General features: G+C 42.1%; 1 protein-coding gene across 3 annotated transcripts in view; it reads right to left on the bottom strand.

Annotated features, from left to right (window-relative positions):
- Positions 1-335: 335 nt before the first annotated feature.
- LOC139166483 (NXPE family member 3-like) overlaps positions 336-14516 on the bottom strand; it is a 30420-nt gene continuing 16239 nt past the window's right edge. For all 3 annotated transcript variants that reach the window (XM_070750080.1, XM_070750077.1, XM_070750078.1), the window contains exons 4-7: positions 12899-13647; positions 9523-9596; positions 6360-6566; positions 336-1308 (exon numbers count right to left, since the gene is read on the bottom strand). In XM_070750080.1, the coding sequence (XP_070606181.1) occupies positions 749-1308; positions 6360-6566; positions 9523-9596; positions 12899-13647 (1590 nt within the window). In that variant the 3' untranslated portion in view covers positions 336-748. The remainder of the gene's footprint in view (positions 1309-6359; positions 6567-9522; positions 9597-12898; positions 13648-14516) is intronic.

Raw genomic sequence — 14516 nt, 5'->3', positions numbered from 1 at the left:
TGTGATAAATGTGAGAAACTTACGAATACATGGAGAAATTAGAAGAGGGATGGTAGGCACGCTTGTGCCCTTATGCACGGTCCTTACAACCTCTGAGAAATGGGTTGAGGTCAATTTTCTTACCAAAATTCTTCCAAAAACTTGCCTATTATTTTTTGTCCTTGTTCTAGCTATTACTCTTTAGTAATCAATGTTACTGTTCTATTATCATTTATATGTACTTACTTTGCTTATGGTTATGTTTATGTTTATACATATACCTGCTATCATTTACATGTTTGGCAAACAAAGAAAATAAATAAGAAACTGGGGCCAATAAAAAAAACAGAAGACTATTTCCTTCGAATTTGGAGGTGATTAATTACCACTGCTGTATTTTTCAGATTCTGGATTTTTCTATTTGAATGAATACAAAAATGGCTCAGTGTTCACCTAAGTTTCAAAGCACTTTATCTTGATAAGGTCTGAAATGTGCTTACCCCTAGTAAAAAATACTTTATACAAGTGAGGTGTAGAATCTGAATACAACAATACATGCATCATAAAAGGATAGGGTTGGGTATGTGGAAGTGTAATCTAGTGTGCATATAGAAATCTCCCTACCACCAATAAATATAAATGTGCAGCTTTTGTGCAAGTTGGCTTAATTTGATGCAAGTTATGACCACAAAAAATAAGCAGTGTTTCATTTACTAGTGCAGAATACTGAATTATACATATAGAGACCACATTTGATTATGTAGGTCCGTTAAGAAACCGTATTGCGTTGTGGACATATAAAAGACAAGAAAACATCCAACTGATTTTTGACAATAATATCTTCTGGATGTAATTTATGTGGCAAACGGTGAGCCAGTGTCATCTCCCAAGCATCCACAAAGTGCACCCCAATTCCTGAGAACATCTTCCTCATTATTGTGTCAAGCTGATAGGAATACCAGTCACTGTTGAAAAGGCTAACTTCTGGGCCAAGTTCTTGAACATTGGCTGTTTTGATAACTATATAAGTTTTAGGGCTCCGGTCCAATAGCTGAACAACTGCCCTGCGAATATTTCTCATTCTCCTGATGTACACTTCTATAGGAAAAGTGCTAGGGTGAGACCAAATAGTTATGGCAATCACAGTGTTATCCCCACCAAAAATATGATTCAATTCATTAACAATATAATGCAGCTCAATGTTAAAAACTATGAGTAAACGAATGGGAGGGCCATGGCAACGGAAATTTAGTAAGATGTTGTGCTTTGTGTCCACAGCCATACGAGGACCAGATTGCTTAGGACTTCCAAGGTTTAATTCCACAAGATCTGTTTTAAAAAAAGAATTACTGTATCATTGTATGCCGTAATTCTATCATTACCTAGTAGTGTTAGTAAAACAAAACTGATTTTGGCTTAGCATTATGCCTTCTGAAAAAATTATCTATTTGTTTATTTATTTATTTGATTTCTATGCCACCCCTCTAAGAAGACTCAAAAAATCATTGAAAGGACAAATAAATGCAAGATTTAATCATGCATATTCAACCAACCGTTTGAAAGGAATAAAAAATAAAAATATTAAACTCAAACATAACAACACTTATTTGGGAGGAAAAAATTCAATGTTTTAATCACCTGAATAGGCCCTCTCTCGATTCCCTTCTCAAATTCAAGGGGCTCTTCTGCTTCAAATGCACTGCACTTTTGCTGAACAGTTTTGCTGCAGTCTACCCAGGCGTGGGCAGTAGGCAGGACGGGGTGGAACACAGTACCACCAGCGGAAATGAAAATGTGTGCGTAGCTCCAGCTGATCGGTGGGGGTCACTTCCTGGATTACTGGTCTTGGTTCGGCTCTCCTTTTTCTCCCTGGTGCTGCTGCTGCTGCTGTGTATGTGCTCCTTGCTTTTTTCCTCTTTCCTCCTTCCTGGCCTTGGACGAGTTTCCCTCTCTCCTGCCCAGCTTCCCTCCAGCGCCACGCAGCCACCTCCCGCGTGGAAGCGATGCTGGCAGCATTTATGCTTTTGGCAGCACCCGTTTGCCTAGCTACCCAACCTGAGGCAGGGGGATGACCCAGGAAGGAGTGCGCGGGAAACACGAAGCAATTGGTCACCCCAGTGAGTGATACTGGTAAGGTTGTAAAGTCGAGGACTTAAGCCACTCCTCCCCAGTCACATGACCATTAAGCCAAATCCACAAAATAAGCCACACCCACAGTGTGGTAGTAAAAATTTTGGCTGCCCATTACTGAGTCTACCCCTTTTCTGTCTGTTCTGCTCAAGAATAGGGAAGTCAGCCAGCAGAATTTCCTTCAAAGGTCTCCAGTCTTGTTTCTTGCAGCCTTTTAATAGTTATCCGGATCTTTGCAGCTGGGATCTAATCGATTTTTTAATAAAGAACTGCAAATGTGCCTATTCAATCTGCTGTCATATATAATTCAAATTTATTTTATTTATTTTATTTATTTATTTATTTGTCAAACAATTATAGAGTGATAATTTGTACATATAAAACATTAGATAAGTAATGATAAAAAGTAGACAATAGGACAGGGACGATAGGCACAATGGTGCCTACCGTCCCTGTCCTTCATTTCATGGGTGAGACTTTTGAGATTGCATGCTAAATGCAATGTGGGTTAAAGGTTGATAGACCACAAATACCACAACTTCCTTCCTTCTATCCCAGCTCCCCACATAGGATAAAAAACTTTAGGGCTCTTTTCATACATGTCTAGTGCCAGGTAGCCTAATAATAGGATATTCTTCTGATGACTTTGTTACCTTAACAAATGATACTTTAAAAACCGTCAAGAATTTTTTGGTCAATAATTGGGCTGTTTATCACATGTTTACTATGAATACAGTGGTACCTTAAGATACGAACTTAATTGGTGCCGGGGGGAGGTTCGTAAGACAAAAGGTTCGTAAGACAAAACATTGTTTCCCATAGGAAACAATGTAAAGTCAATTAATCCGTGCAACCAAAAAAAACCCCCGCAAAAAAACGGTTTTCGGCGACTGCTGGGAAGCCGCGCGGCTGTTTTAAAAGGTGACAGCCGGCCTAGGGGGCTTCCCAGCACCCCCCTGAACCCGGGTTCGGGGTTCGGGGGGGTGCTGGGAAGCCCCCCAGGCCGGCTGTCACCTTTTAAAAGAGCCGCTCCGCTTCCCAGCTGTCTCCTGAAGCCGAACGCGGAAGTTCGGCTTTGGTGTTTGGCGTTCGGAGACCGCTGGGAACCCAGCGGTCTCCCGAACGCCGAAACCGGAAGGGGCAAGGTGGGGGGGGAGAACGGGAGGCTCAGCATTCCGTCAGTCGCAGCGCTGGCTGTCAACTTTTCTTTTTAGCACTGGGGAGGCAAGTCAGCTCCTGCCCAGTGCTAAAAAGAAAAGTTGACAGCCAGCGCTGCGGCTGACGGAATGCTGAGCTTCCCGTTCTCTCTCCGCCCCCTCGCCCCTTCGCCCCCCTGTGTTCCTAGGATAAGTGCTGGTGAGGAGCAGAAGGTCTGTCTTGCCTCAATCCCCAGCACTTCTCCTAGGAACACAGGGAGGCGAAGGGGCGAGGGGGGGGAGAGAGAACGGGAGGCTCAGGAAGGGAGCTCGGGAAGGAGCCCACGGTCAGTCGGCTGCGGGCGGGAGGAAGGCGATTGTTCCGCTGCCGCCAGCATGGCCTGGCTGGCAGCGGAAGATGTAACGGAGCCTACGGGGGATTCGCCTTCCTCCCACCCGCAGCCGACTGATCGTGGGCTCCTTCCCGACTTCGGAGAGCTTCCTGGTTTTCGTCCGTGTTGGATTCGTGAGCTTTCATGCCCAGGAAGCTCTCCGAGGTTGCGAAGGAGCCCACAATCAGTCGGCTGCAGGCGGGAGGAAAGCGAATGCCACGGGGCTGGGCTCGGCTCCCCCCCTTACCAGCCCCGCCGCGGAAGGCTCCATTTTGTTCCCTGCCGGCCCGATTGAGCGGCCAACGGTCTCCGCCACGGAGCCCGGCCCCGTGGGCTCGGTTACATCTTCTGCTGCCAACCAGGCCATGCTGGCGGCAGCGCAACGAAGAGAGACATTTGCTTTCCTCCCACCGGCCCCTCAATCGGGCCGGCAGGGAACAGAATGGAGCCTTCTGCGGCGGCTGCCTGCTGGGCTGGTAAGGGGGGGAGCCGAGCCCAGCCCAGCCCCGTGGCATTCGCTTTCCTCCCGCCCGCAGCCGACTGATCGTGGGCTCCTTCCCGACCTCGGAGAGCTTCCTGGTTTTCGTCCGTGTTGGATTCGTGAGCTTTCATGCCCAGGAAGCTCTCCGAGGTTGCGAAGGAGCCCACAATCAGTCGGCTGCGGGCGGGAGGAAAGCGAATGTCATGGGGCTGGGCTCGGCTCCCCCCTCGGCTCCCCCCCTTACCAACCCCGCCGCGGAAGGCTCCATTCTGTTCCCTGCCGGCCCGATTGAGTGGCCGGCGGTCTCCGCCACGGAGCCCGGCCCCGTGGGCTCGGTTACATCTTCCGCTGCCAACCAGGCCGTGCTGGCGGCAGCGCAACGAAGAGAGACATTTGCTTTCCTCCCGCCAGCCCCTCAAATTGGATGCACCCTCGCTGGCCCGCTCAGCCGCGCCTCCTCACCCGCAGCCCGCCCAGGATGCAGACCTTCTGCCTCGCCCCACGCCCGCCAATCCTGCGCCTCCTGCTTCCCCCCCCCAGCCAAAAATACAAAGGCGGTCAGCCGCCGCCCACGGAGCAATGGGAAGCTGAAGCCGCCGGCGGTTTCAGACTCCCTTTGCTCCAGGCTGCTCTGTCCTGCCTGTCACACCATCTTTGTGTTTTTCGCTGGGGGGGGAGAGCAGGAGGACCTTCCTGACTCCCTCCCCCAGCGCCGGACCTCCTGCCCTCTCTCCCAGACAAAACCCCAAAGTGGCCTCCCGAACCCGGAAAGAAACCCCGCCGCCGGCTGTCACCTTTTAAAACAGCCGGGCGGCTTTCCAGCAGCCTCCGAACGCTGAACCCGGAAGTTCGGGTTTGGCGTTCGTACGAAGAGGCAAATTTTTTCTGAACCCCGGGTTCGTATCACGAGTTGTTCGTAAGACGAGGGGTTCGTATCTTGAGGTACCACTGTATATTAAAACTAGCACAAAAGGAAAATTGAAAAGATGTGATTTGGAGCTAGGGGTTGACTAGACTCAAAAAGAAAACAATATTGAAATGGATTGGTTGGAAAGATATTAAAAGTTAACATTTGTAAAAATTGAAGGTGTTAAGAGAAGAAATAGAAAGAATAAAATGGAAAAGGGGATTAATAGGGAATATAAAAAAATTAAAAAGGGTTCGGTTCAAAGTTCTGCTCAGTTTAAAGAAATTGGAGTTTGAGAAGGGTTGATTAAGCTGGAATATTGTTTTGTTTGCTCTTTTTAAACTTTAATTCTTCCTCTATTTAGATATATGAATTTAGGAATTGCTGATTTGTTTCAATAGAGTTAGAAGTACTGATTATAATAAGATTTATACTAGATGATACTGATTCCGATTAATACATAAGTGGAATTGATTTTAGAATTGTTGGGGAGATTAATGATGTTAATGATTTTTAATTGATTGAAGATAAATATTGATTGGCTAAATGTTAGATGGGCTGAAATAATTTTTAAATTTGGGATTAGGTAAATGTACTACTTAGAGGGGGGGAAGTATTCTGAAATCCTTACATGTTTATGTTTTGTTTTTAATTTTCTTTGGTTATCATTTGATTGGCTATAAAAGGTTTTTTTGGTTCTTAGAAAAATGTATTAAAAAAGGAAGGAAGTGCTCTGGCATAATGGTTAATAAATTAGAAATATAATAGGTGTTGTATTTTTTGCAGGAACATTAAGTAGGGAAATTACATAAAAGAAAATGTATGTAACTGGATGACAAAATTAGGGGGGGGGAACCTTTGCAACTTTTTTGATTATTGATATTAGTGACTAACAAAATACTGCATTTTATTTATGGAAAACTAGATGGTACGTTGCATTGTTTGAATGTATGTTGAGAGGAAAAAAAATTACTGAAAAAAAAAGATACCACCACTTCCTTCCTTCTCATTCAGCTCCCCACTTAGGATACCAAACTGTAGGGCTCTCTTGAAATTCATCTATATTCTTGTCAAGAACTTCTGAAATTAAATTGGTCTAAAAGCTTTTGACTGATGTTTCCTGTTATACTAACTTCCAGGATATTCTTCCGGAGGAGGGGAGAATCAAATTTAGGATTTCTTTTCAATTTTTCTCTCAAAATTTTTTAAAAATAACATGGATATCAACCAAACAACACTGGTAACAAAATGATAAACACTGGTGAAATACTGTGATCTTATGTCAAAACTTTTAATGGCAGAATTTCTTTTAGAAGGAATCAATTTGAACATACCTGGAACAAATTTTGTCAGATATTCAAACCACTGTCTGATTGTAGAGTCTCCAAACAAGTAAATAAGTTTCCCCTCTAAACATTCGGTAATATCTGATGACTTCTTAAAATGCCGAATCAACTGCGTCCTTTGTTGCCATTCATCCTGATAATAATAACCAGAAGGAAATACATCGGAGTTGTGCGATCTTTTCAGACTGTCCATTTCTGAAAGAGAATATTTTGAATGAATAAATAGAAATGAGGAGCCGTGCATTAAAATTGTAGCTTCAAAAAAAATAAGAAATCACGTATGATTCTTTCAAAAAGCAGTTTTATAATTTTAAGTATCATGTCTGCAAAATTTACAAACTCCTTTGTAACAGAAATACTACAACATCCATGTTCCAATTTTACCTTTACTATACTGCCAGGTAAATTTTTGGACAAACATGGAAAATTTTGAGTCATTGCATACATATTCATCTGTATGGAAAACTCAACTGAGTCTTATGATTGCAGAATAAACAAACAAGTAAGACAGATAGCAAGTTGACACACACATATTTCAAATATACATTTTCAAAGTAACATGCCAGATGCATCTGTTTTCCCTCATAAATGAAGTCATAAGATATATATTACCTGAAATATGACCCTCTAGCAAAAAACCCCATGAAAAATGAAATATTATTTACATTTAATCTAATTGTTAATTACAGTTATATTATTTTAAAATGGCCATCTCTGATATGTTTAAAGATGACATAGAATTTATAAGAATGTGTTTTGGAAATCTTATCCATATATATACATGTATACATACACACACATATGTTTTTGTGGATTTTCACGGGTATAGGTATGTAAGTCTAAGCATATTCAGCTCTTTTCCCATGTAAGGTTGATAGACTCCTGATAATGTTTCCACGAGGTCCCACTTGTTATCTTCAGGCTGTTTGTTGTCTTTGGCTTTTTGCTTGGGTGAACAAAGGGGCTTTATTTTCCCGAAGACAAAGCTGAAGACAACAGCCTGAAGATTATGATTGAGACTTCGCCAGAAGCCTATCAACCTTATAAGATCCGAATATGCCTAGACTTACATACGTACATATATGCATGCATGTATGTATGTATGTATGTATGTATGTATGTATGTATGTAGACTGTTGTGAGTTTGGTTTTTTCCTGTGTAATATTTTGAGTGTCTTCGTGACGTTATAGCAAAATTACATTCGCCATTTTCAGGCTGAAGTTATTGGCTTAGTGCTGCTCTGAGTATCCATAACTTCTTACAATCACAGTATCAGGCCCGATGGAAAGTATTGGCATTTTTATATTCACATCACTAAAAGAAGGGGAAAATATTATTTTTTTTTAAATGAAATACAAAAAGTCACAAATAGAATACCAGATAGAGCTACAGGAAAACTATACAATAGAAATAAAACAAAAGTTGGAGCAATCCAAACAGGAACTGAACCAAATAGAGGATTTAGAATTGTGGAAAAAAGAAATTTTAGTGAAAAGGGATTTTCAAAGAACTAATATAAATACAATGAAAAAACTAGCTAACTATCTAAAAAAGAGACAGGGAAACCTGGAGTTGGTGAAATTAAAAATAAAAGAGGGCAGATAGAATATAATACAGAGAAAATCTCTGATGGGAGAGGAGATATCATAGAAGGAAATAATGGAAATAATATAAGGATTAAAATGTAAAAAATCACCAGGTACAGATGGACTAACAGCAGAGTACTGTAAAGAACTGAAAGAGATATTAGTACCACATATGTATACATTGTTTAATAACATATTGAAGGGAGGTAGGATTACAGAGTCATGGAAGGAAGCGGAAATTATAACAATTTTAAAACCAAATAAAGACCCTAAAGAACTTAGTTCATGTAGACCAATCTCATTACTTAATCAAGATTACAAATTTTTTACAAAAAATTTAGCAAAGAGGTTAGATGAAATCTTACCTAAAATAATTGATAGGGACCAGTATGGTTTTATAAAGGGGAGACAGATTAGAATTATATTAAATACAATGGCTAGAAAGGAACAGAAAAATTGGGGTACATTTAAATTGGATGTATATAAAGCCTTTGATTCAATAGATCATAAATATCTATATACTGTAATGGAAAAATATGGAATTAATAAATCATATATAGAAACTATTCAAAGCCTGTACAGAGGTGCGGGGGCAAGAATTAGAGTTAATAATTGGTTATTGAAAAGAGTAGAGCTACAAAGGGGTACCCATCAAGGTAGTCCTCTTTCGCCAGGTATGTTTCTAATTGGTATTGAAAGTCTAGCAGATAGAATTAGGAATAATGCAAGAGTACATGGTTATAAAATAGGAAGTGAAGAATTAAAAATAAATGTGTATGCAGATGATATCTTACTGGTCACAGAAAATCCGCTGGACACATTATATGAACTTAAAATAATTTTGAAAGATTTTGAGGCAGTTTCAGGAATGGAAATAAATTTGAATAAATCAGAGATAATGTTAATGAATATGAGTTTGATAGAGCAAAAAAGAATAGCAGAAGAAGGAGGGATACAATTAGCAAAAAGGAGAAAAAAATATTTAGGTATTCAAATAACTAAGAAAGAAGAGTAGCTTAAAAAATGGAATCATGATAAGATATGGAGGAGAATAAGAAGACAAATTAAGGAATGGAAAGGGAAATGTCTATCAATAACAAAACGAACACAAGCAGCTAAGATGTTGATCTTAGGGAGGGGTGCAAAAGAGTTAGAAATAAATGGGTATAATCAAATAAAAGATTTATATAAAGAAGGGGGTGAATTTATGAAAATCAATGAGATAATACAAATAGGTGGACCCCAACATTGGTTGAGATGGAGTGAGCTAATAGATAAGATAAAAACGGGTCTGAGAGAAAATAAAAGGATTAAGAGGAGTAAAGGTGATATATAAATTAATGACATATGATAAGGAATATATGCTGAATCAAATTAAGAATAAATGGAGTAAGAATTTTAATTCAACGGACAAAAAAATAGAAGGAATAATGAGAGGGATACAAAAAATTAAAATAGAGAAGTTTCAGGAAATGGAAAGGAAAATATATCTAAAATGGTATAGTGACTGCAGTTCATAAGCACAAGTTTAAGTAGTATAAAGCAAAACTTTTGAACTTTTTACCTGCATTCCCCAAAGATCTTACAATCACATTATCAGGCCCGATGGAAAGTATTGGCATTTTTATATTCACATGACTAAAAGAAGGGAAAATATATATTTTTAAAAAATTGAAATACAAAAAGTCACAAACGCTTACCACTAAACAGCTGGCATTTTAATTTGAACACTATTGTGTCACTGACACAATTAAGTCTTCTTAATATAGATATTTCAATATGAATAGGACGAGAACCCCCAGGCTATGGAGGCTTTCCTCAAGCCTCCAGGAGGGTGAAAACATCTTGCACTGGGCTCCAGAGGCTGGAAACAGGCCCATTTCTGGACTTCCGGGAGGACCATGTTTCACCCTCCTCAGACTCCAGAGGCTTTCCTCAAGCCTCTGAGAGGACAAAAATGGCCTCCCCTGGCTCTGGAGGCTGGAAATTGGCCCATTTCTAGACTTCCAGAAGGCTCATTTTTCTCCTTCCCAGACCCTCTCTGCAGGCCCAGCACTTATCTGGCATCCAAAATGGGCCACGTAGAGACTCCTAGGATAAAGTGACCAAATTTTAAGACTGGGAAAGAGGGACACCATTAAGTGAGGGCGGGGCGGGGAGTTTAGCCAAAAAAAATTATCTCTCTCTCTTCCTTCCTCTCCTTTTTTCTCTCTCTCTTCCTTCCTCCCTTTATCTCTTTTTCTCTCCCTCTTTCTCTCGCACTCTCTCTCTTGCTTGCTATCTCTCTCTCTTGCTTGCTATCTCTCTCTTTCTTTCCCCCCTCTTGCTCTCTCTCTTTCTCACTCTTTCTCTCTCCCTCCCTCTCTCTTTCTCTCCCTTTTTGCTTTCTTTCTCTCTCACACACACACACTCTCTCTCTCTTTCTCTCTCACACTCTCTCTCCCTCCCTCTCTCTCTTTCTCTCTCTCCCTTTTAGCTCTCTTTCTCTCTCTCTCTCCCTCTTTCTCTCTCCCTCCCTTCCTCTTTCTCTTGCGTTCTCTCTCTCTCTTGTTTTCTTTCTCTTTCTCTCTTGCCCTCTCTCTCTTGCTATTTCTCTCTCTTTCTCTCTCTCCTTCTCTCTTCCCCTCTTGCTCTCTTTTTCTTTCTCTTTCTCACTCTCTCTCTCTTTCTCACTATTTCTCTCTCCCTCCCCCTCTCTCTTGCTCTCTCTCTCTCTCTCTCTCGCTCTCTCTCTTGCTCTCTTCCTTTCTTCTCTCTCCCTCTCCCTCGGTGGCTCCTGCGCTGCCTCTTTCACCTGCATCTGAGGAGACGCCGATAGAGGCAGAAGCAGAAGCAGAAGCAGAGTGTGCTCAATCACTCAATTGGCGGCGCTGGGGTGAACACCAGGACGGGCCAGAGCCACCTGTCTTCGCCGGGCCAGCTGCTGCTGGGAAGGAGCGGATAGGTTTTTCCGCCCAGCACAAATGCTGCTCTGCCCGCCCGACTCCAAGCACAGAGAATGGGCTGTCGAGGGAGGGGGGCAAATGCCTTGGCAGCTCTTTCCTTTCATTCCCCTGCCTTTGCTGTCACACCAGCGATCCCTCCTGCCTGGGTGGCTCAGCCCCAAGGCATTGTCCACAGGAAGGTGTGGAGCCGGGGGTGAGGATCAAGCAAGAGTGAAAGAGGAAGAGGGGGGAAGCAAGCAAATAAAAAGAAAGAAAGAAAAATAAAAAGGGAGGGGAGAAAGGTGGAAAGGGGCACCGGATGTGTTACTCGACGGTTGCGGGAGGCTGAGGGGGCAAAGAGCAAAAAGTTGTGAGACCAGAAGCTGAGTTTCCTTCTTCGGGGCTTCCCGGTGGATTGTTTCAAAAAATTGGGACGTTTTAAAAATGCCCCAGGATGTGGGACAAATTGTGAAAAATCGTGATTGTCCTGCGGAAAGTGGGACGCCTCGTCACTTCATCCTAGGAGGGGTCGGAAGAGTTGAGCAGGGTCAGCCAGTCCTTGCAACTACTGATTTGAACCAGATGTAAAATTAGCATCCATCTCACCCAAACCGATCCAAATTGGCTAAATCCCAACCCTAAATGTATTCCTCACATTACTGTGAGGGTTATCAGCAACACCAGCTAATAATTGCTTCTTTTCACAGTAAAAAAATGCAAAAAGTCATGAAAGTCATTTAAAAATGCATGTTCTCAAAAATGATTGTTCTCTAAAGCAGGGGTCCCCAACCACCGGGCCGCGGACCAGTACCGGGCCGCGGGGCATGTTGCACCGGTCCGTGGAGTCAGCAGCTGCCGGCCCACATGCCGCCACCCCCTCCCTCCAGCGCTTCGCCTCCCGCCGGGCAAGAAGCCTCGGGAGGCAGGTTCTGCCGGCCACAGGACGATGGATGGGACAGAGGGGCGGGAAGGACCGAGAGGCTCAAGCCTCTTTTGGCTTCTGCCGCGGGGCGCTTTTGCGTTTTTGTCTGGGGGGAGGCAGGAGGGCCAGCCTGACCCCCTCTCTCCAGCGCTTAGCTCCCGCTGGGCAAGAGGGCTTGGGAGGCAGGTTCTGCCGGCCACAGGACGATGGTGGGAAAGAGGGGCGGGGAGGACCAGCACCCCCATGCTTAATCCCGCCCCCAACCACGTCCCTTTCCGCCCCCACTGGGCCATAGAAAAATTGTCTTGCTGAAACTGGTCCCTGGTGGAAAAAACGTTGGGGACCACTGCTCTAAAGCATGTACATTAGTGAAATGTATGTTAAAAACAAATGTCTGCAGAAAAATATGTTTCTACACAGCATCTTCGGCAGATTTGAAACTTTCCCTAAACACTATCACTCTTTTTAAACAAATAGTGATAGTGTTTAGGGAAAGTTTCAAATACAAACATATTTGGATTAAGCAGATATTTTTGACTGTCATTATCCCCTAGTGTCAAATATGGGGCATAATCAGTACGGTAGACATAATTTCTGAGCATATCTAATTCATTATTTACACTAAAATAATTTATTTCACTGGGCCATGTTGGAGAAATTCCTACTTAAAGAAGTTCCTGAATATATGGTTGTTATCTAAAGAGTTTTATATGCTCAGAAGTTTTATTGCTACCATTATCAAAACTAAAAGTAGAGTATTATGTAGTCACATCAATAAACCCCTAATATAATAGAATTGGTGACAATTATGAACCATACATTTGGCACTAAAATGTCCTTTTTTATACTATTCAGAAATTAGAAAGATTATAGGAAAACTATACAGTTGTTTTGATTGTTTGGCATTTATTTAGAAGGTAAATTTCAACCTAAAAGGAATTCAAGAAAAGTCTTTCACCATCCCACATCTTAAAAGGCAAAGAGGCAAATTATCATTTGGCGGCATACAAATCTAATAAATTATTATTATTATTATTATTATTATTAATCTATACTAAACAAATATTAAACATAGAGGCTAAGAAAACGAGTACCTTTGAAAAAAATTTCTCTCTTCTGAAGTTAAAAGGCCATTTTCATATCCCCCTTTAAAATGGTTGATCCTAGTAGCACAGGAGAGTCTTCTTGGCTTGTAACAAAACCATGGTTCTCCAGTATAGCTATCTGTAAAGTTACAGACTGGCATGCCTCCAGGCAAACACACATTGCATATAGTAACTTCTGAAATCTTTCCTGATTTGAATATACTTTTAAAATAGGCCCTGTCTGGTTTTTTGTTTCGTAAACGTTGAAGGAGTTGGATTCCTTCACTAGGATGAACCAAGGACACAGATACTGTGACCTCCCCTGGCCAAAGTAAAGTGAAAAACATTCCGTATGATCCATTCTGATAATCTACAGTTCTTCCAATGGCTCCTGCTTTCAGATATGCTGAATGAATTCTTGACTGAAGGTAATCGCCACCATATTGCTTTGGGTTTCCATCATAATCCCTCATTTGGACAAGTACTTCCAGCTGATCACCAACTTTGAAATTTGCATTATTTAGTATCATAAAGTTGCTATGGAAAGGGTCAGTACTCCTTACAAAGGGAACTTTGTTCTTAGGAGGTTTTGGCCATTGTAGAGCAGCAAATAAAGATTCTTCTTCCTCTTGTTCAATCTTGGACAAAACCTGACGCTCATAACCACAGTACAGCTTTCTTCGTGTCCTATTTGTATGCAACGAGGGTTGAGATTCATTCTCTTCTACCAACCACTTTAAACCTGTGGTATTGAGATTCTACAAAAGAAAGAAACTTTTTCAAACAAGAGTTGTAGCAAGAAAATCACATGTACTATATTTATTTTATTAGCACTTTTCATCAGCATCAAATCAGAATGGTCTGTAAGAAATATCATAATGCCCAAATTTATATGTTACATTAATAGTAAAAGAATGTTGTATGTATGTGTGATCTCCTTTGGGCACCTTTTGGAAGGTGACGGGCCACTCCCTGCCATGGTTACAAGGCTACGGCGGCCCAGATATGGAGGCTCACCTACCGCATGCCCAGAAACGACAACCTGGGTGGGTGAGCCTCCCCACACACATGGGCTTGGCAAGGAGCAATGGAGGGTCAAGTTTAAGATCAAGGCCAAGTCCAAGGTCAAGGGGACCCTCCCTTGCTCAGCAGGGGGCTTTGCCCTATAGCTGCTCAGGAATGGTTGATTGGTAGATTCCGCCCTCTTCGTTTTTACCTCTGCAGGTCTTGAGTTAATCAATACAGTGGTACCCCTAGATACGAGTTTAATTCGTTCCAGAAGGGAGCTTGTATGTCGAACAACTCATATCTGGAACAAATGTCTTTTAGACTTTGTTTTTCCTCTCCGAGATAACCAGACACAAGGATTCTTGCGCCACCTAGTGGACGCTCGGCTCGTATCCCAAATTTGAGCTCGGGTCTGGAACAGAAATTTCTCTCCCCTCGTGGCTCGTAACTTGGAATACTCGCATGTGGAGCACCTCGTATCTAGAGGTACTACTGTAAATGTGACCCATAAATCCCAGTTCTATGTCCGTGTGCTTATTCCGCGTCCACCGCAAGTGGTGTATAGTATGCAAACAACACAGCATTATGAAGTATTGACAACCAATCATAACATTCAAAG

This window comes from Erythrolamprus reginae, chromosome 4 (genome assembly GCF_031021105.1).
Source record: "Erythrolamprus reginae isolate rEryReg1 chromosome 4, rEryReg1.hap1, whole genome shotgun sequence".
NCBI lineage: Eukaryota > Metazoa > Chordata > Lepidosauria > Squamata > Dipsadidae > Erythrolamprus > Erythrolamprus reginae.
The sequence above is the reverse complement of the archived record's forward strand: the minus strand, read 5'-3'. Positions and strand labels throughout refer to the sequence as shown.